The following is a 23,762-nucleotide window of genomic DNA, read 5'->3' as shown; positions in this document are numbered from 1 at the left end:
TTAGTAATGACGGTGGATTAGAATACGTTTCGTGAAAATGATATGATCTAATTCACAGATTGAAAAATAAATTGATTAATTCAAACTGAAAAAGTGGTTCAAAGGACCAGTTTGATTCTGTTTCTTCTTGTCTTAAAAGTATTGAACAAATTGCAGTACTGGCAACTGGTAGTTGTTTCGTGTGCAAAGCAGAGCAGGAAACTATAAATGGTGTTTAATCTTCTAATAAGCCCTTGCTAACTTACCACTGTGTGAATGCAAAGCTCAGCTCCACTGCAATAGTCTAGCCTTGGCAAGATCAGTGCTTGGACTGCTTGTTTGAAGTCATTAGGTGGAAGGAAGGGCTTGATATTTCTGAGTGTCCTCATCAAGTGATTAGCTCCCTTACATATGTTGCTGATATGATTTTTCATATTCAGGTGCTTGTCCAAGGTGATTCCGAGGGATTTGGCGGAGTCTATGATGAGAGGGGTGCAATTGAAAGCAGTGAGGAGATTTAACCAAAGGTCTAGCTTGAAGGGGTGGTTCGGAGGAAAGATGAGAAGGAATTCAGTTATGGAGGTGTTGAACAGGAGGTGGTTCTCAGTTAACCAGTTTTGAGTAGAGGTTAAGGCAGAGTTGAGTGAGATGATGTTATCCAGGGATGAGATTTTCAGGTAAAGCTGTGTGTCGTCAGCGTACATGTGGAAGGGAATGTTCATGTCATTTAGAAAATTAGCAAGAGGTTCTAAAAAGAGGTTGAGAAGGATAGGAGAGAGGGCAGACCCTTGGGGGACACACATGAGTACTGAAGAGGGCTGAGAGAGAGAGTGGTTTGCCTTAACTCTTTATGTTCTGCGGCGGAGGGAGGAAAAGAACAATTGCAGCACTAGACCCAAGAATCCCATCCTGTTCTTCAGAGTGGAAAGGAGATTGTGATTAACTGTGATGAATGCGGGGGAAAGATCAAAGGAGGATCAGGAGGCAGGAGTAATTTTGATTGAGTGTATTTAATATGTCGTCCATAACATACGTGAGTGCCGATTCTGTGCTGTGCCCCTTCCGAAAGCTTGATTGATGTTGGTTAATAATAATAATAATAATACAAAGATTTATAGAGCGCCTGGTTACACCAGCTGGTTTGTCCCTGCGCTGTGGTGAGAGGCCGCCGAGCCACAAGAAGAGCAAGGGTCACAAGTTAGAGCTTACTTAGGCCCATACCAAAAAGATGAGTTTTCAGGTCCTTCCTGAACTTGGTATTCGCTGCCTCCAACCTAAGGCTCGGAGGCAGCTTGTTCCAGTTAAGAGGGGCTAGGCACCGAAATGATCTGCCCCCATTCTAGACTTATGTATCTTAGGGACTTTCAGCAGACCCGAACCACAGGATCTCAACTGCCTAGTGGGCACATAGTGAGAAATCAGATCAGCCAGATCTGCCGGACTCTTACCCAGTGAGATACTGTGACACACACATAGTGCTTTAAACATCACCCTCTCTCTGACCGGAAGCCAATGGAGCGATATTAGGGCCTTCTTTGTCGATGCTCTTCTGGGTAGCATGAGGATCAACCTTGCTGCTGCATTCTGGAGTTGGAAATTCTCCATGTGAGCACAAAGTTGGGATTGTACACAGTTTTTGAGTAACTTACCTAGAGTGGGGCTGTTAGATTTGGGGAGGAAATTATTGAGATCAGATTTCTCAGCTGTTGTTTTTTTTTAATATGGGTAATACCTACGCTGCTTTTAGACAGTCTGGGATCATGGGATAGAGAAGCATTTACTATCCTTGTCCATGTGGGGATGAGAACATTCTTGATCTCTTTGAAGATGGTCAGGAGCAAAGGGTCACTGAAGTGGTTGGATGGATTGATGTTCTAAAGAATCCTGTAGATGTCTTTTTCACTGAGTGGGGTAAAGGTGCTCCCAGAGGCTTTATTCTTGATGATCAGGCTTGAGAGATTGGGCTTTTCTGTGACAAGAGATGGAGCGGACCCAGAATCTGGTAGCAAAGCCATCTTGGAGAGAAGTTCACTAGAGATGAGTCTTGATTTCTCAATGAAGAAAGCAGACAATTCATCGCCAGACGGTGGACTGACATTGGAGACTAGTAACCACAGTTGATTGTTGTTTGACCAGTTCTAAGAGTTTCTTGGGGGGATTTGCAGCTTGATCAAGTTGTTGTCTGAAGTAATCTTGTTGAAGATTACAGGGATTTGTTGGCATGAGCTGAAAGCCATTTTGTACTTGGCAGCCATTTTAGTTAGCCATGTGCTCGCCATGTGCTGTTTCCCTCTTCCAGAGCCTTGCACATGCTCAGAGAAGCCTAGCTAGTAGAATGCACCTGCTCCTAGTATATAACTGTCAAGCTATTCTTGCTGATGTATGGAGAAATAACTCTCCCACTTTGTTGAGTAAGCAAATCTTGTATACCTATATTAGTCATTTTTGCCTTAGCGCACTTGACTTGCTTGTTGTAAATACTCATAACACCTCTAAGGAATTATAGGTATTCGAAGGAGGGATTTCACTTCCAGGCTCGTTCAGCTGCCCTAAGGTTGCGTCGTTCCGTGTTTAGATTGTCATTGTTCCATGGTTCGGATTTTTTTGCTGAGGTTTTTTTTAGTTGAAATGGTGCAATGTCATCCAATTTGTTTGAGATGGCCGAGTTGTAAGCATCGGTGAGTAACTGAATCCCACCCAAATCGGCTTGGGAGGAGAGGGCAGTTTTACTGTGGGCAGCTAACTCAACTGGGTTTATTGATCTGAAATCCCTTTTCCAGATCTTAGATTTAGTTGGATGAATCTTCCTCAACTTGGCAACCGTTAGTTTGTCTATAAGCGCATCAGCTGTGGGAATGGGATGTGCATGAATCTTGGGGGCAGCATTTACGGCCAGATTCATCAACGGAAATTCGACTCGCAAAGGGCCAGATTCTGAGAATCTGGCCCTTTGCGAGCCCAATTTTTGCATTTGGGATTCATCATCCCAAATGCAAAATTTGCTAATATAGAATTCGCAAATTTGCGAGGAATTGCATTTAAGGAATCTATATTTCAGATTCCTTAAATGCATTTCATGAAACATTTAAAAATTGTGAATTTGCAATTTTGGGCCGCTATTTACCGAGAAGTCAAACCTCTTGGTAAATAGCGAAAACTTAGAAAAAAGCACTTAAGTGCATTTTTCTAAGTTGTATGTTACACGCACACATGTCCTTGGGACATGTGTGCGCATAACACCAGCATCCAATATCATTTCAAGGGTGCAACAGGGTGTCCTTTGGACACCCCTGCACCTTTGAAATTGCAAACTCAACACGCGAATCGCTAATAGCGATTCGCACATTGATATGTCTTTCCATTCATTCCTATGGGCCTGTAGGCACCATATCCTGACAAGCTGCTCCTAATATTTCACAAATATTATATTTTTAACATATACTAGTTACTTTATATAGACTCTTTAGGAAATATTTTTCATGCAACTTGATGGCTTTGCCAGCAAGCCCAGTTGCCAGCAGTGCCGATCATAAGTCCTATGATTGTTCATTCAGTTATAAGAGAAACAGACCCAAAAGATCGACTAAGTTGAAGCTGTGTTTTCCAATGCGGGACCACAAGACAGGCACAGAATATTGACTATGTGCTTGCCTCTTAGATTCATTTCTGTGATAGATAATTTTAACACATGGGGAACAGTCTTCACGGCTATCTATACCATGAATCATGGTACTCCGCCCATGTCAGTTTTGCCAGTTGTGTTAAAACAAATGCAGAACTAATATGGTGCAGCTGCTGCCCTGGATCTTGGGATTACACTAATGGGAAATTTACCCATAGTGTCCTCAATGATTCTGTCTAACATTAAAGGCGGAGCAGGATCACTAACTATATGCCAGAGACTCACGTGGTCACACTTCTGGACCGAGAAAGCGATGTGTACACATCCTTAGGAAGCAATAATTCATGAACCAGATCGACTAAACACCTTCTTGGCATATGAGTACAGGCAAGAAAGCCAAAAAAACCTGTGAGTTTGGGATGAATCAAAAAGGAAATCTAAAGGTAAACCTTGTGGACATTTTACACTCCTGGATCGCACTAAACTCAAGACTACTGAGAAGTGTCAGTGTTTTGATCCACATTCTCCTTTTTCCATACAGGACTCATTGGACAAGTAATATGAGAGAGGAGGGCAATCTGAGAGCAGTCAGAAAGAGACTCACAATGCTCGTCTGACATACAGATATAAAAGGAGTATAGAACTCCTCCCATTTAATCAAAATTTCAGAAAAAGAAGGTTGCAGCAATTACTGTAAAATATGCCACTAACTCTGAGAAACTTCCTCCTGAACAGGAGTTTGGAGGTGACTCTCCACAACAGCACAGCACAGCAAAAGTCACCATAGTACACCAAATTTGCCGGGAGTTTATGCCAGTGAGAACAACTGATACATTCATTACAGTTGAGACAGCAGACAGGTGCCTAGCCCCTCCAGACATATTATGGGACTTGGATATACAAATTGAGGGTGGTATATTGTGCACCATCAAAGTAATTTTCTGTGAAAACCTAACTCTGTCTTATGACATCCTATTGGCATAGGTTGACTGCCCCCCCCTTTGTTAAAACATCCCCACAAGATGAGGATGTGATACTTCCTTAATTTTCTGCTCTAGTCTCTAATGAAGTCAGACATGCTTATGCAATAGAATGGACTCTTGCACAAGCCCCAGCATTATACTGAAACCATGTTGGCTGGGTTAAAGACTCTTCTTATCATGTAATAACTATTAGGACCAGCCTGCAATGCAACCACAGCACCCCATTAAACAAATTGCTAAGGCATCCATTAGAGAAATACTCTTCCAATTGGAGTATCGGGGATAATTGAACTCTGTATGTCACAAATGAATTAATCCTCTTTTCCTGTTTTGAAACCAGATCATTTATATCATGTAGTCTTAGACTGCAGACATTAAAACAGGTATACACACATGTTTGCAATGCAAAATACACACAGTTTGGCACTCATTAGCAATATAGTCCATAAATAATAGAACACCACCTTGAATATCTCCAATGTTTTTTTCAGCCAAAACCTAGCTCCGAAAAGCATGGATTGGACAGTGTTTTCTGTGTTAGGATTTCATCATTGCTTTACTCATTTGGCCATGGACTAATAGAACAGTCCAGGACTGTTTGAAGCCCTTATGGTGTCAATCTTACAGGCGATGAGTAAAACTCACATTTAAATATAAGAATTCCCATATTGCATTTGTTGAAGAAATGTTCACAATTGCAACCTCCAAATGTATTAAATAAATGTCAGTCCCTACTAGGATTTCATAACTTTGGCAGAACTTACATTCCTGATTAAGCACACTGCGTAAAATCGCTTTATAGATTAATCCAACCAGATTTTTTCACCTCACTTTGTACATCAGAACACACTGACACATTCAGCTCATTACAATGGCTTACTTGCCATACGTCACTTACATGTACTTATAAATACCACAAACCTAGTCTTCTGAGTTTTAATCCGGTGCATATGGATTCACTTATATCACTTTTGCAGAATGTGAAACCGTGCCATTAGCATTTAAAAAGCATTAATATTCCAGTGTCAAAATGTGTTTTGCTTCCACTGAAAAAATACTGACTGCTGGGCCGATAGCTATCCTTAATGAACAGCCAATTGTAAAGGAAAATGCAACATTGTAGTTACTCCTGTTCCAGCCTTAGTGGCTGTCACAAACGCTAGCATTGCCAATGCTAAAGCCATGCATCCTTTATGGATACAGTGGGTAAAATCTATAACAGGTGTTAATGTAGACTTTGTCTTTGACCCATCTTTTGGATACTGCATTTAAATGTATATTAGTTGCAGTTGATCCATGTTCCAGGTTCTTCTGGTTTGGCAACAATGCTCAACTGATGCACAAACGTTTACCAAAGACAGCAAGTATTCATTGGGACACATGCATGTGCTACACTCCACTCTGACCAGGGCCCAGACTTAGCCTCAAAAGCTTATCGGGATTCTTTGACTTCCGTGCGTGTACAGGTGCATTATTCTTCTGCATAATGGCCCGGAGCAATTCTGTTGTCAAAAGGATGAACTGTGACTCAAAGCAGTCTTTACCAGCTAAAGTAATATGTTCAGAGTATAGTTGGATCCATCGTCTTTATGGAGTTCAGAGGGCATTAATTAACTTCCCCAAAAGATCCCTGAATAGCCAGCACACATACAAAGTCCTCTTTGGCATCAAAATGTAAATTTCAGAACTTGGCGCTCTAAACATTGTGGCGGAAGCAACTCCCTTTGGCATAGATAATCATTGTGTTGTGTTACAGGATCTACAAGACTTCTGTGACACCAATTCCTAAGAGCAGTTGAAAGCATCTGTCTCTGCAAGCATCAAGAAAAAACCATCACCTTCTGATTTGATAAAAGAAATTGGTGATCTTGTCTGAGAGAAGGTAGTGGTTAAAAAGGATTTTGGTCCTTTATAACAAGTGCTGGTGCCAGTCCTTGGCATTCAAGGTTCGAGAACTGTTATGCTGCCACTGCTTCCTGGTTCTTTTTTTTTTTTTTTTTTTAAACAATTTTTTTTAGGACTTGAAACAATGATGAAAGTCATAAAAAAAAACAGAAAAAAATCCAACTTTAGATCACCATGCCTCAAGTCCTCTTTTTCATGATTAAATCCCGACCCAGCCCCCTCCCACCTCGGATACGTCCCAGTAGGGTAAAGAGGATAACTAACACCAACATCAGTTTTCATAAAGAAAAACATAAATTTACATAATTAAATCAATCAATCGATAATGGGCATCATTGCTCTAAATTCAACCAATTAGTAAGAGGTCCCAAAATCCGTTGACCTTCCCTCCAAGCCCTATATCCACTTCTTTTATATACAGATATTTCCCACTTATATGCACATAAAAATTTACTAAACCATACATGTGGGGTCATGGGGACCAGTTCCAGCGAAACTGCCGCCAAACATAGCCTCAACACAGTCATTGCAACAAAAAGGAGCTTCCGTTCTGGCTCTGCCATGTTTTGATCGGAGACCCCCAGCAATATAAGCTGGGGTGTCAGTAATACGGTATAACTCAAAATATGGCCCAGACGCTGTTCTATTTTATTCAACAATTGGCCCAGAATGGGGCAGGTAGCAAACATATGAATACTATCGGCTGCCAGTTCGCCACATCGTGAACAATTTACCCCATCAGTCCCTCCCCATTTGTGAATTCGGGAGGGAGTTATATACAGATTGTATATAGCTCGCTTCCTGGTTCTAAAGACAATCGATTTGTCTCTATTATCATGTCAAAGTATCTCAATAGTAGGCCACGAGGAGCCCTTGGTAGTTCTAACATGACTCTTGGTACCATAAAGGAAATTTTTCTGCAGCTAGGCACTCACACCAAAGCTGCTTCACCCCAGATGGGCTGGCAGAGAAAGCACCACAGTTGATAGCTGCATCCACATCAAGCAATGCACCTGTAGTGAGTACTGCTAGAACTACAGCATCTTTTTCAGCACATTTGAAGCATGCAGATATATCTGCTTAGGATTTACCCCGCCTGGATTCCTCTGCCCCTGCTGCAGTACCTGATACTCCAGTTTTTTAACTAATGGATTCTGGATATTCTATCGATCAAGATGATTTTTCTTCAGACAGTTCTTCTGTTTTTGACATTCCTCCATTAAGGATCTGTATTGTTATTTCCGGGCACTTGCACGGTCTGACATTGAAGACATGTTTGGATTACACTTTCCTTAATTTTTTCTGTTTTTGTGGATCGGATTAATGATTGTTTTTTTTTCTAATTGATGATTGGTTATTATCTACAAGAAGGCTCTGCTACAGAACCGGTTGATAGGGTGTTGGCTCCACATTCATCTTCACATTTCAACTGTTCCAGTGACTGATTGAATTGTTTGGGATTAAGATATTTTTGATATATTCAATCCTACGGATATCCTATAGATACCAAAAGTGGTTAGACTCTCTATGAGTGATATAATAGTACCTGGGTTACATTCAGATGATTGGGATGGTGATACCGTAAACTCCATTGCTCTCAGAACTAGCTTATGAAACTGTTTTTGAGTCAAAGGTTTTGTACATGAATTCTCCGAATTATGTAGAAATTTTATTTTACTATCATTGCGGACATCACTATCTGCAGCATTCTACTGCCCAGCAGCCCATTTTTAATTTCTCTCTCTGGGAACCTTGCCCCACAACCCCACAAGGGAGTTCTAAAACACATATATACAAATGTACCTATTTTACAGGACATGATACATCAGACCTGATGTCATAATATTTTAATTTAGCCCCTACTCTTCCAAAACAATCTCTGCTTACATAAACCAGGATCATATATACTGTTTCTTTTGCCACACAAGTAGCCATTAAAGGCTATGACTACTGGAAGGACACAATTGAAATGCATTCAAATTGGATTGCCAAAACCTTGCCAAGTATAGGAAATATAAACCCTGTTCCAAGCCTGTCTATTCCCAACACAAAGGATTCTCCTGTTTGACACTATCCAACAGATCACATTCGTAGGATTTTCTAAAATGTTAGAAAAAAATGCACCACCTATTCCTTTCTATTGCCTGCTTTGAAAATTTGGCAAAATATGACAAATTATACTGGAGAGCAACTGAATAGCATGTTGCAGAATGGCACATTTCATTCCACTCTTTCAGATCCTCATGGGTGGTTATTATCATGCTCATTTTGTGAACTTTGGGGTTAAGGCAAACAGGCCTGTTTCTTGTTACTTCGACTCCCAACATTCAGTTATTGTTACCACCTAATCAGTGGAGAAATTGTGTCAACAGTGATTTGAACATTCCAAACTGTCTGCAGTTAAACATCATCTTACTCTCCTGTCCAGACATATGGATTTGTCAGATTTTTTTTTTAGGTCCTAAGTCTCCACATTCTAAAAGTTTTATTGATCCTACCTCTAATGAAATTTGGAAAATGTCACAAATAGAAGCTAGTACATGTTTAAGACAGATTGAACAAGATAATTTGGATAAAGTGCTTGCTGTAGTTGATGATAGTATTAATATAATAGTATTGTCAATTTTAATAACATTGTGCCATCTGTCACTGATATCATGAGCAAAGATGGGTGAGATCTGTTGTGCAGTTCTTCTGGACATTACAACCCCTAAACAATGGGCATGCACCCTGCTGTTGCTTAAAATCCAGTCACCTATTTTTGCCCTATAATTTGATACACAAACAACAACTGATGGCAAAAATGGATGCCACGTGCACTATGTTGCATCTAGAGAAGTTAGAACCGCTCCCATTTACTTTAGCCAAAACACCTTCTGCTGTCTGGTTAATACACAGCATAATATCTTTCCAGATTCCAACATTTCAATTCACAGCTTGCATGACACACTTCCCAGTAGGTAGATATGAACCCACAGGAGGCAGCTCCATTCATGAATCATGGTCACTTCCATTTCTGTATCATTGTGAGCGTGCCAATAAGGAAGTCTTCCTTACTGAAGAGAAGTGTGACTCTATTGTTGTTCATTCACTCGTTTGCAACCATGTGACCATTCACAGCATATGTAATGTATATGTAGCAAATGTAACATGTTATCTAAAAAGGAATACCAGTCCCTGCAATACTCTCACTTGTTACAGTACTCTCAAATAGTAGTTGTTTAATGCTTAGCCATCAGGACTGCAGTAGAGTGTGGGTTGAGATCCCCATCATTTTGTCCATTTCCCAACTCATCACCTGTTGCAATAATGTCCTGTTTTCCCCAACACTCATTGTGGCCTTACATTCACTCTTTGAAGGCAGATTTCAACAACAAGGTAAGCAGAGTCAAAGCACAATTGTTTCAAAATGAAGTAGCACAGACATCTGCTCGAGAAACGTTCAAATTACAAGTTTCAAGGACATCCAGGGAGCTACAGTCCTTGTTAAACACAAAGCATCCCATTACATTTTGGTGACCTAATTCACCATATTTTTAAGGCATCTAAAACCACCCGCCTTGTTCATTTCTTTAAAGTTGTCGGTTCAGGCTTAGTTAATTCATTTCAAACCATCTTTGAACAATACAGGCTTTTATACATTCTGTTTTCCCCAGCGTGCTCGGAAGATTACCGCTGCTGTTATTCCTCATTTGCAGAATATTAGTCTTATGGGATGTTCCATATAGAAGCTCACTGAACCTACCACCACTCTATTTGTGCAGCGAATGCATTCAATGATTCTTAGGAATCCACTCGCTCCAGGAACTGGACCTTGCTTGGTCATTGTCATTCTGACCTGTCTTATTTACCTCCGTGCAACCAGTGTTTCACTGCCTTTGCTGCCCCTTCGAAGAGGTACTAGATATTTGCCAGACTCTCCCGATGTCGGCTCCCATGGACATTGGCCTGTTGATGAGTCCATTGGCAACCCATTTTCAAAGTTGTCCAGTGGATCTAGGGCTTCTTCAGAATGCGAGCTATGAGCGACTCCTTCCTGTGGAGATGAATGTGATGGCACATGTAATTTCAAATACTGGTTATAATAGCAAGTATGCAGGCTGCCAGCCTGCTTTCTCAGCATCGGCTGAAATTGAAAATCATGTCTGTTTTCTGGAACTTGTGAACAGGGCTATGAACCTATCATCATATGCGGAGATGAAATCTGTTCTAGATTCACACGATTTTGGATTTGCAAACAATAGCACGAATACCTTTAACGAATTCTAAATTTGGCAACTTTCTATAAATTAACACAAGTGACTTCCAAATCCATTTTTCAAAATCTAATTGCATTTATATACAATGATCTTTGAGCTATGGTTTAGATCTGTTTATCTTATACCTTTTAACCATTTGTATTTTCTTTGTTTTAGTATTATTGCTGTGACCAAAGGATGGTGTTGAGTCCCACTATAGTTTTTCCCTTAGCTAGCCCACCTACACACATAATAGGCCGTTTTTGCTTTGCACACATTACATAGTAACAAGCTTGTTTTTATGCCACATTGTTAGTTTCAACATGTGAGATGGAGCTGCATTCAGCCCCATGAGCCATTTGCACAGCGTCATGCCGCCCCTGGCGTGCATGTTAATTTCGAAGGTTTTTTAACCATTTTTCAGTAGTAATCCTGATTTTTATTCTAGTTTTGTCACTTTTCTTTAATCATTTTCATTTCCATGTTATTTTGTCCAAATCCACGAAACAGATTATTATGCCAATTTTCAGTTTTCTTCTATTCTAACAGTGCCGATCCTGGCCTCTTGAAAGAATATGAATGATGCAGTGTTCATCACAGGCAGTTTTTTATTCAACATAAAACCCAATGCATTTCGGGCCCTTATAGGGCCCTTCTTCGGGGGTCACTACAATTGATAATAAAAAAATCAACATTAGCACCAATATTTTACGAGTACATGTATACAAAGTTTCATAAGTAATGCGCTTTTTCTAAGTCATTTGTTATTCACATATTGCATCTTACTTTACATATCCTCCCTTTTAATCTACCCAAAGTGCACCCATCGTTGGATTGTAACTGTCGCCCACAGTGGCTCTCCATTCCTATATCTCTTGTTTCACTTCCCAGGTGGTCCCAATCACTACGTCTCACTTTCCTGTGCCCTTCCCCCAGCCCTCCTGTTAGCTGTAGAGCATCCCTCTCTCAACCCGTGCTGACGTAAACTTTGTATACATGTACTCGTAAAATATTGGTGCTAATGTTGATTTTTTTATTATCAATTGTAGTGACCCCCGAAGAAGGGTTATGTTGAATAAAAAACTGCCTGTGACGAACACTGCATCATTCATATTCTTTCAAGAGGCCAGGATCGGCACTGTTAGAATAGAAGAAAACTGAAAATTGGCATAATAATCTGTTTCGTGGATTTGGACAAAATAACATGGAAATGAAAATGATTAAAGAAAAGTGACAAAACTAGAATAAAAATCAGGATTACTACTGAAAAATGGTTAAAAAACCTTCGAAATTAACATGCACGCCAGGGGCGGCATGACGCTGTGCAAATGGCTCATGGGGCTGAATGCAGCTCCATCTCACATGTTGATCTTTCTAAATGGCAAAGGGGCAGGCCAGAATAACCGTTCTGCACGCGAACTTTACAAAGGCTGAATCAATTGAAGAACAAAAAGAAAAATAATGTGTGCATCCCCTCATCTATTTGACATTGTTAGTTTCGACATACACTGCACATGTTTTATTGTTTTTCTTTCTGCGATGATTCAGTCTGGACATTGTACCAGGCCCAACAACATTGTGTTGTGTTTTTCTCTGTGGTTGGACACTAACAAAGAAAGTATCATCATATAAGCCAAGACTTGCAGTTCCAGAAACAGAATGCAATGAGGCTGACTGGGAAAAAAGTCTGGAGACAAAGAAGCTATGAGTTGTAGACCAACTGATTGTGACTCACAGGTATGGTGTCTAGCACTAATCCCATAGATCTTTAATATAATACTATATTTACGCAGCCATTGGTGCTGATGTTGTAATGTGACGGAGTCCCTACGTGCTGAAACCCTGTGATCCCAAGCATAGTTCTGTTTCTGAGCTGAATCCATGCAACAGCATTGTACATCTATCATGCCATTTTCAGCTTGATTATGGTTTTCAAATCTTTAAATGCAGTTGATTCATATAGTGCTGCATAGGCTTGGGAAGGTGTGATCTTCGATCCGAGCCTTCAACAGTGGTTTGTAGAAGTTCCTTACTCTACAATCCAATAGAGAAAATACAAAAGAAAATATCACTGGAATAGGGCAACATGGCATGTAATTATGGAGATGGTGTCTGCAATTACCTAGCATATCATTTTAGAATGTTGAGAGATCACATGGATCTTTAGCAGCTTTCCATTAATATCAGAAGGAATTGCTCTTAGAATTTAAAATATAAATATTGATATAAACGTACCGAAAAGTCAGCTTGCAGAATGTACATTTTGCTTGGAACAAGCCTGCCTCAAATAATGTTCTTTAATCTGTCATCTTTTAACAGAAAGGAAAGCCATTTGAGCTGGCAGTGGATGTTGGCTGTGGCACTGGGCAGAGCACACGTATATTGGCCTCACATTTCAAGAAGGTGGTTGGGATGGACATCAGTGAGACTCAAATCAAAGAAGCTGAAAATGTTAAAACCTCCCCCAATGTGTCATATGTGTAAGTTGTGCTTAAATATGAAATTGTGTTTTAGATAGAATGCCAAAAATGAAATATACTTACAGAAATATATGGAGAAAGTTACTGTAGATTTACACGGAAGTACGCAATAATTTCAGACATCAAACATTGACTTGGTAGAGTTTCTTACTGCTTCAAAAGCATGTTGACCGCATTTTTCAAAATCAATCATGAGTACTGGAACCAGTACCTCATGAGTGTTCTTTTACCACACTTACATCTCTTACATACCTTTATTAACCTGTACTGAAATGTAAACTCTCCATTACTAAAAGTACAAGAGGCGAGTTATTTTCTGTTTGTATAGATTGTACATGATGAGACTCATTTTAGATGTTTGCAGACACATCGTGAGGGAGTGTAGTATTGTGTAAAAGCAATGCAAGAGTGTGACTTTGCAAATTGCCTTTGTGAATAAGCTCCATTATTTCTACAGAAAAAAATAGTAAGGTCTTTTTGTGGCTGTAGATGAGGCTATATTTAGTAACTGTTGTAATGACAAGAGCAACACAATAATGATGGATTCATAAAGTGATGTCCACTGTCATGTGTATAAGGTCATGAGAGGTCCACTGTAGACATTAAAATAACTGTAAGTTCCAGCGGTTTTCATTTTTTTTAATTTAACCATCTCTGTTTATTGCAAACCTATATAGCCCTTATGGCCCTCATGTACAAACATTCCATTTGAGAAATCGTAAATTGCAACAAATAATGAACCTCAATTTGATTTCTTAACCCCTTGCGTGCGGGGCGTATTTTCCGCCTGTGCTGACTCCGCCTTGCGCGGGCGGAGTCATGACGGAACGGTTCCGTCATCAGCACAGCTCAACCGATGCTGATGACGGAACCGTTCTGTCATCAGCACGCAAGGGGTTAAATGGAATGAATAAAAATACATTCGGTAGAAGAGGTGGCAGTTTAAACACTGACTTCGACTGAGTGCATTTGTGTTATGCAAACCGACTTATATACTAGTAAGTCGTTTCACAAAAATACTGAATATTTATTGGTCGCAATTCAACATATCTTATTAATATGCATTGGCTTCTGCTTGAATGGTGGTCTCCTGGGTTCAATAGAATAGAATAGAAAACAGGATGTGTTTTTAATGAAACATTAAAAATTACGTAATACTTTTTTAGGATCAGGCAGTGGTCTAAGAGGCGTTTTCTTAACTAATAGCATTATGAAAATTGTGTACTAATTGTGCTAAGAGGGCAAAAGAATTTAGGAGTCTTAGGCAAATTTCAAAAGATGCATTTTAATATAAGAAAAACAGTCTGACACAATTACACTAAATTTGTTCTGAAAATAGAGACGTTTATTTTAAGCATCGGGCTCATATAGTGGAAAATGAAATTAATCTATATATAGCCAGATCCTAAGAGGCAGCCTTACAACCCCTTGTGCCACCGGTGCATCATTTTTTGTGATACATCAGTGCTTTTTTTACTCCGAATTTACAAAGTGATGCATCTATGCAGATGCGTCACGGAAGACACATATGCAATGGAATGGAATTGCGCGAGAATCTGCTGCATCGCGTCAATAGAAAAATATTTAAGGAAGGCGTGCCAATGTTAAATCAAATGCTTACTGACACTGAGATGTTTACAAACATTCCCCGCGGTGACCCATCTTTTGGCTGCGTCACACATCTTTGAAATTGTACACGCAAGCCTACGCCTCATAAACCCACAGACAGGAAATTACGCAAGCACAATATAAATAGACAACAAGACCAACAGAGCAGTCTTGCAACAGATCAGACAGCATGGTCCTCTTAATCCCGCAGCTGGGAGATGGACTAAGAAGACAACAATCATCACCAGACCAAATACCTCAACCGCACCCTCCACCATCACCACAAAGGCAGCAGAGGAGAAGGGAGCGCATCTACCCGCAAAGGACTACTCTCTTTTGGCTCTGGGATGAACACGTCATCAAAATGCATTGCTTCAAGAAGGTGTCCATTGTCAACCTGCTGCATCAGATCTCACCGCGGCTACAGCCACCAAATTACAGGGTCTGCAACATTCCACAGCAGACAAAGCTCTAGACGGTGTTACACGTGTTGGCATAATGATCTTTCTAAGCAACAGCAGCATGAGTGGCAGGTGTCTCCCAGGCATCTTTTTTCACCTTCCTCCCTTCTGTCTTAGATGCCATTATTCAGCCTACACCGCAGCAAATCCATTTCCCCAACACACAACACACAACAGCAGCACATGGACATTAAACAAGGCTTATTTGCCATCGCCAGCTTCCCACATGTACTTGGTGCAATGGACTGCATGCATGTCCAACTGGCACCACCTGTAGCAACTGTGGCCATTGTGGACCATTGGGGACTATTCACCAATGTACTGATCATGATCAATTCCAAATGGACAGTATAACAATGGGCTACTTGTAGGTAAGCTGGAAATAATTAACACATGCCAATACTCTGAAAAAATATGTGTCCATCCGGCATATGACCTGCCCTCGTTTAAGAATGGCACCATAAGTGATTGTGAAAAGGCTAACCCACATAAACACTATAATCATATAACATACTGTCAAAAGGTAAATACACCAATGGCAGCATAACAGAATGTGCCCTGTCGGTGCCATAACACAATAGGGCACAGTTACAGTTCTGGGCAAAGATGCATGTAACTCACCTCATTGAATGATGAATGCACATGTGCCCACAAGTCAAAGTTGCAGTCTGAAGGCGAATTATTTAACATTGCATGGAGTGTATGAACACATGCTAATGATGAACTCCCCTTGACTCAATGCCTGTACAGTACCATCGGCCCAAGGACTGAGTGCCAAAAGTTCTCATTATTTGAAAAATCTTTTCAGCACCTCAGAGATGTGGCACTGTCAGTGTGCCTGCAATGATGACCTATAATGATGCATGAAGAGGGTGTCCCTTTGCTAACGCAGATATCACCTTGAATGTGTGTACCCGTAGTCACAGCACCTGTCTATAATGGAACAAGAAACACATATAAAAATGTATTTAGTAAACCACATGCATATTGATATATGGACCTAATTTATGAAAGCTGATATGCACATTAATTTAATGTTCTGCCCTAATGGCAGCATGAGTTAGTGTCAGTCATATGTGACATGTCATAGCTTCTCTTCTCGGGGACCTGTGTTCACAAGTCTAGACTGATTCTATATGAGCTCCATGCGCAGCTGGTACAATACATTGTGTGATGCATGGTGGGTGTAACCTGCTGGTCCACTATTACATGGACACATGAATTCAACATGTGTGGCTTTACATGTTCCAGCTAATACTGTCACTTTCATGCAAGGCTATGTGTGTAAGTTGTGTTACATGATTGTTGCTGGAGGTATTTTTACAAAGCACCATGCATCCTGATGCACATCAGAAAGAGCAAAAAGCTACAAGCCGGAAATGCAACCGTATACCCTGCAAAGCCATGCAATGTAGAGTATGTCACACTGTCGATATATGCATACCTCTCATCAAATTCAATTTGCCTATTTCAATGTGTAATGCATTCTAAACCATGTATGGAAATAGGAATTCAGGTAAATGGAATGCAAAAGTGCATTAGGGTATCCCTTCATGTTCAAAAACAATATACACATGATGCAGGCTTTAGAGCACCATGGTACAAGGGTGCCTGTGCAGGGCCATGTCATCTGAACGTGTGACAACGCAGAGGCAAAGACAATGAATAAAACAATCAATCAAAATATGTTGCATCACTGTGCCTTGAAACTGACTCACTTCTGCACAGACTAATCATTTGCAGTACTTTCATAGTGAAATGGGCCTAGATGTGCCATGCACAATCTGGGAAAGTGATCATCAAACATAATAAGTACACAGGTATCACTTACACATTGCAAGACCTCACACATTTCAGTCAACAAATCATGCACTGCAAAGCACCATCCCCTAACATGCCCATCAATTGATAGACAAGAAACATCATAGAAAGAAGCTTCAGCATGCTCAAATCCAGGTTTCGGTGCCTGGATTTATCAGGTGGAAAGCTACTGTACTCACCATAAATGGCCAGCAAGATTATCATTGTATGTGCAATACTAAATGTGCCCTGGGATGAAGAGGAACAGCCCCCCAAACAAATGGATAATGATGATGATGAATGAGGTTTATGTGCCTGGATTTATCAGGTGAAAGGCTACTGTAGTTACCAGAAATGCCCTGCAAGATTATCATTGTATGTGCAATACTACATAATATATGTGTTAACACAAATGTGCCCTGGGATGAAGAGGAACAGCCCCCCGAACAAATTAATAATGAAGATGATGAATCAGAAGCAGAAGAATGAGTCACACTCAACCCTGCTGCAGGGATAAGACTTTGCACTCACATTGTCACTCAATTTTTCACATGATGTCGCTATTCAACATTTGTACCAATATGCACTAATGTCACAAACTTCAAAATACACAAAGATTTGCCTTTGTGTCCATTATGTATCATCTCATGTCATTAATCATCCAAATGATCTGTGTATGTAACATACGTGTATATATGGATCTGACTCACACATAGACCTACATGAAAAAATAAGGTGATGTATCTGCTTTTGTGTGCACCCCATTGCTACAAATAGGACATGTGCATTCATCAGGCTATCAACATCTACATGTGGCACACAGATTGATATAGGTGCACCGCCACATCCAACTGGCTACATACATCAGTCTTCACTAGCAAGTCCACCTACCTCAAGCAGTGACTGTCAAATTTGATCATGAGAGGCATTCACATTAAACCTACACATGAAGTCATGCATTATGCCAATAGGCAATGTCATAACATACGCAACAGTGCCTAGTATGCAACAATGTGATGTGTCACATCACTAACATGAACATCTTCCATGTGAAGTGTCAATACTGTGCACAACTGTCCCTGTGAACGCTAAAGCAATATCATATGTTTCTACAAAGACATTTGCAGAGTTAAGCTGGGTCATCAATGAGGCACAGGTATGCAACATATTCGCTAACACATGTTGTGTACTCTATGCATGCACACAAACTGCAGGCATGCGTTTGCAGATTCACTTTGCACCACGGTATAAGGATGGGTGGGTGGGGTAGAGGACATGCATCACTACAGAAAGGGGCACCTTCATGCCAGAAATAAATACATTTAGGCAGATCACCTCTTAAAATGTGAGATGACTGATGCTGCACACATTTAAAGAGAGAAAAGTATGTTTCTAAAAAACAGATGTCACCTCATTGTGGCTTGTGACATCAATGCCGGTGTTGTGTACTAGTTGAATGCAGATATGCATGAAAGATTGCCCATAATTGTGGAAATGCAATTGTGCACGTGTGTAAAATGGAAAAGCCACACCAACACCCATTTCCCCTCAACATGCAAAGATTTGCGTGTGAGGTGGGAATATACAAACACATGTGTGAAGCCCCGCAGGGTGCCTGGCTGTGACTCTGTAAGACTTGTCCTGCAGGTAGTGCTGCTGATGTGTGAGGCAACGTGATGTACCTGTTGTGTACCTGTTGTGCAAGCTGACTGTCAAAGTACCACAAACATCCCAACATTTCAATGTCAAAAAGTAAGGACACGCTTTCGCCTCCATCTTGTGAGTTGCAGCCAACCTGTGCCCCAGATTGCATTGAGCAGAGTCCAGGAAGTGGTAAGGAAGCAGACGAGTGCTGTCTCTTTCCTAAAAAAAGTTTAAAAAACGATTTTCCCTACCTGTGATTGCATCATCTTATTTTTTTCCTTTTAAATTTCTTTAACTGTCTTTGCCTGTGGTTGTTACCGTTTAAAATTGAAGTTTTAACCTGCCAGTGATTGCATCATTTTCCCATGTTTTTGTGTTTAAACTTGTGGTTTTCCTGCCTGTGACTGCTTCAATTTAACTTGTTGAATTGTGGGATTCGCAGTCCAAACTCTGTAGATTTTCCCTCTCATTCCCTGTGACTATCAGTTTTTCCCTACAAATGTCTCCTTTGCTCTGTGCTAAGACCTGTATGTTAAGCAGTGCACCCCTATCAACCATTTTGTGTTCACAAGTCAGTGAAACCAGCCCCCCATTCCCCCCTGAGACAGCAGTAATCTGCTGTAAACTGTCTAAACTGTGTTTAATAGGAACTGTGCACTTCGTTTTTTGGCCAGGAGAGGGAGTCAAGTTTTATACAAATAGTGTTGTTAGAGGACAGGTTTGTTGGGGTTTTACCTGAATTGAGCCGGTCTGTTTCCTAGAAGATTTCTGAATGGAGGAGCAGCTTCCACCTCCCTGGCCAGCAAACATTTTCTGAGATAGCTGGGACCTTATATAGTCTGATATTGTTTGGTACATGTAAACACTGATTGGTGGTTGTATCCGATGTTTCTATTGGATTAGGGTTAGTGTCCTCATTGGTTGGGTATTTGGGGGTTCTGATTGGTTTCTGGGTCTGTGATCCAATCAATGTAGGGATGGGACTAAGGCTAGGGTTAGGGTTTCTATTGGAAGTAGGGACTTGGGCTTCCTGTGCCATTGGTTGCTGGGACTAGGGTTAGGACTACTGTTAGGGCTAGGGCCTCTATTGGACGTAGAGATCAGGGTTTTCTAAACTGATTGGGGGCTTGGACTAGGGCTAAGATTGGCTGTAAGGTCCTCTCCTCCTATTGGTTCTAGATGTTAGGGCTAGCATTGTGATTGGATAGTGTTAGGGGTAGGGTTCCCATTGGCTGAAGGGGTCACCTGACTACTAGGGCTATATACAGCCAAGGCTTAGGGAGTCTCAACCATGGGCCTTGAGGCTAAGGGTGGAGAGGACGAGGGCGAGTGCCTGTTTGAGCCTAGTTGGGAATGGGGACAGAAATGCAGCCCATTTTCCCATTCATTAATATCCACCCTATGTATGTGTCCCTCTGTACATAAGAAATTATTGTCACTATAGATATATGCCTATCTTTGGGCAACATAATTATGTTGATATAATAACAAAAGCAAAAGGAAAAAATCATCTTTGGTCTTCATGTACTTGCTTCTATTGTGCATCTATGTACCTCCATAAACTTGGATCGGTGTGTCTGTTACTTTTCTCCTGAAAAAGCATATTCATTACCATATTTCTCATCAGCTACCTCTATCAATATTTTGAACCCCTCCATGCTCATGACAAGGTCAGCTGGTCATGAGGCACGGTTGAGCTGTGCTTATGATGAGCTGACCTTGTCATGAACAATGGGAAAGCCTTATGAGCAGCACACAGCGGGAAAACCCTTAGCACCCAAGGTGTTAATCTGTATATACTTACCTCCTTTATACATCTATATACTTTCAATGTACTTATGGATATATATATTTATCTCTTTCTTCTAATTTAGCATTTCCAATGAACTACCATATTTCTCAGCCTGTACTTCTCTCAATACATTTTCCAGCCCAACTTTCTGACTCATCTCAAACTTCTTTCTTCTAATGTTTCCAATTCACGACCCTAATCTCTCACCCTATACATCTATCATTATATCATCTACACCTACTCTCTCATTTATCCAAAACCCCATACCACTACTATGTTCCCCAAAATAACCCTTTCTTGACTCTCTCCTACTCTACCCCGCCTTGCATCATATGACACCTCTTTCACTATACTGATCCCCCAAAACAAACCTTTCTAAACTCTTCCCTCTGACTCTTCCCCTCCAAAACCCCTTTATACTCATCCTCAAGCCTCCTCCTACAGCTATGATCTAAAAAAAAAGATATCCTTCACCCTTCTATCCCTCCACTATCATTTTCAATCAAAATAACAGACTAGCATGTTCACTTCTCTAATTCCATATTCCACTATACTAATTCACCACTAATCGCCAACAAAGCATTTTAACACCTCATCAGGGTGCTGTATAAATGCAAACTTTTTTCCTTTTTTACCCCTCCCCAACCGTTTTCGATCTAAATAACTGACTAACATATCCACCATTCAAATGACTTCATTTCTACTAATTTTCAACACTAATACTTTATGGGTCCCAGAGTAGCCTGCTACTCGCCAGAAAAGCACTTCAACACCCCATCAGGGGTATCAGGCGCTATCTGAAGGCAAACCGTTCTTTCCCTTGTATCCCTCCGCTATCCTTCTCATCCCAAATAACTGACTAATATCCACCACTCAAATGACTTTCATATTTCACCATACTAATTCACCACTAATCCTTATGTTTCCGGAGTAGCATGCAACTCACCAAAAAAGGGCTTCAACACCCCATCAGGGGTTAGAAGCGCTATATAAATACAAACCTTCTTTCCTCTTCTATCCTTTTGCTATCCTTCCAACTCCAAATAACTGACTAACATGTCCACCACTTAAAATGTACCTTCATGTTTCACTTTACTAATTCAACACTAATCCACTATGGGTCCCGGAGTAGCGTGCTACTCGCCGAAAAAGCGGTTTATGCCTCGTCATGGGTAGTAAGCGCTATACAAATGCAATTACAATACAATATCTCATGATGTACGTTAAGGTCTGAAACAAAAATGACCACCACACTGCAAAAACATGCTTTATGTTGAAAAGAAACCCTACATGGGCATTATGTGATGCATCACTTGCACAATATCACGCATCACCATGTATCCATACATAAATCAGGGTTGAGTCACTGAAACACAAAAATGGTCGCATCTTGCCAAAAATTGATGCAAAATTCAAAACGGTTTACATCTCATGTACGGATGCCTGTTACCGCATGAAGCCTAATGCAAGAAAGTTGCAACCCACGCAGCACAGAGAAATGTCATGCACACAGGAAATTATGCAATGACTCAGCCATGCTGAAAATCAGGAAGTACACATTACTTTCTCTTTCACTTACTAGTCCTAGGAGTGTGCTCGATGGAGGAGGCTTTTTGTGGATTGCTGTGCTCGTTTTTTGACCTTGCACTGTGTTTTGTCAGTTTTTTGTGAACTTTAAACATTTGTGAATTGTCAAATTAAAGTCTTTGTGTTGACTAGATTGTTGTTTTGTGGGGTGTGAGTGCTCATTTGGCGTAGATAGGTGTAGGTTAGTTATAAGGGTGGGATTTTCATTTTTATTGAGTAGGTTTTATTTTTTTAACATTAAGTTTCATTTAACATGTCCGCCGGGTCAAAAAACCTATCTACAGACAGTTTGGGGGCCTGGTATAGCTCATTTATCCTTTCCTGCCCTGAAAGATCAGCACAAGGGGCAGAATGGAAAGGGTTACTCCGAACTGAACGGCATCAGAGGTGGTCCAAGGTCCAGCACCACATAGCCCGGATATATGATGTGGATCGAACAGTCCACCAATTGAAACACCGCTGGCAGGATGTCGTCAGCTAAGAGTGTGACTTGCTGGACCATCTTGGACTGGAAGTCAGTGGCCCAATTGGCAAGTCAATAACACATATGTGGCTTATTTACAGGTCTACAGCAATGCCATACATTGCTCCATCCATAATTAAACTGGCGCAAAGGTCTCCGAGAAAATACATGATTTCCAAATGTATTCTTGCATGTTGAGCTCATTTTCCCATATGTCTGAAACACAACCAACAGTAAATAAAATCTAAATGGTATAGCTGCTCATTCACAAGCTCCCAGTGCCAAGGGTAGATCACTTTGTGTGAAGCACCAAAAAAAGCATCTAGCGTCCTCATGTCACCAGTGATATGTGAAGATAACAGGTGTGGCACTCACTGCCCATGTAGATATGGCACATATTTGTCAGGCACTGTTACATCACAGGCCTGTTCCATAGGTGTTGCTGTGTGTGTTCCAACTTAGCACCCATGGACCATCAAACATTTCGTGAAGTTTTTGAAATGCAACATAATGGAAATGCATCACACTGCATGCCTCCCCTTGGGTGACATATGTCGGAACTATTTATTTATTTTATTTAATGAGTTTTATATAGCACTGGCTAGACCCGTGGGTATCAGAGCGCTTTACATAAGGTTCAACAATGTTACAACAATGATAATAATTACACTTTACATCAAATATATGTGACAAACTAAAGAGCGAGAAGGGGAGACCAATAGAGTGGATGGGGGAGAGGGGGAGTGAGAAGGGAGAGGAAGAGGGGGTAGATGGTATGAGAGACGAAGGGAAAGTCTGCCCAATGATTGACTGGGTAGTTGATGGCTGAGGAGGGAATCCACAGCCAGTCTCCCCTTTAGCTCTCAAGGTAGCTCTATCGAGCATCGGTCAGATAGCTGGGTCGGGTAGATTCTAAGATACAGGCCCCTAAATGCATAGACACATTTTAGACTCCTACAATTTCTTTTAATCCTTTTAAAAAGCACACAGATCTTAAAGATACTTAACTGGCAAAAAGGGCACATGGTTGGACAGTCCTAAACGACTATAAAATATTAAAGACCCAAGCGTATATGGACCGTGGATTCAAACAGAAGACCTAAGAGAAATTTTTAAAACTGCGATTTGGTATACTACCAATTCTCCCTCACCTGGCCCCATGGAAAACGAACCAGGAAGACAAAACTTGACGTCTCTGCA

At 40.7% G+C, this 23,762-nt stretch overlaps 1 protein-coding gene across 2 annotated transcripts in view; it reads left to right on the top strand.

Annotated features, from left to right (window-relative positions):
* The window catches only part of LOC147701315 (putative methyltransferase DDB_G0268948), a 203,051-nt gene that overhangs the window by 65,390 nt on the left and 113,899 nt on the right, over nt 1-23,762 (top strand). For both annotated transcript variants that reach the window (XM_086928626.1, XM_086928625.1), the window contains one exon: nt 13,047-13,207. In XM_086928626.1, the coding sequence (XP_086784752.1) occupies nt 13,047-13,207 (161 nt within the window). The remainder of the gene's footprint in view (nt 1-13,046; nt 13,208-23,762) is intronic.

Source organism: Lissotriton vulgaris, chromosome 7, assembly GCF_964263255.1.
Source record: "Lissotriton vulgaris chromosome 7, aLisVul1.2, whole genome shotgun sequence".
In the NCBI taxonomy this organism is placed as follows: Eukaryota; Metazoa; Chordata; class Amphibia; order Caudata; family Salamandridae; genus Lissotriton; species Lissotriton vulgaris.
This window is presented reverse-complemented; position numbering and strand designations above follow the sequence as displayed.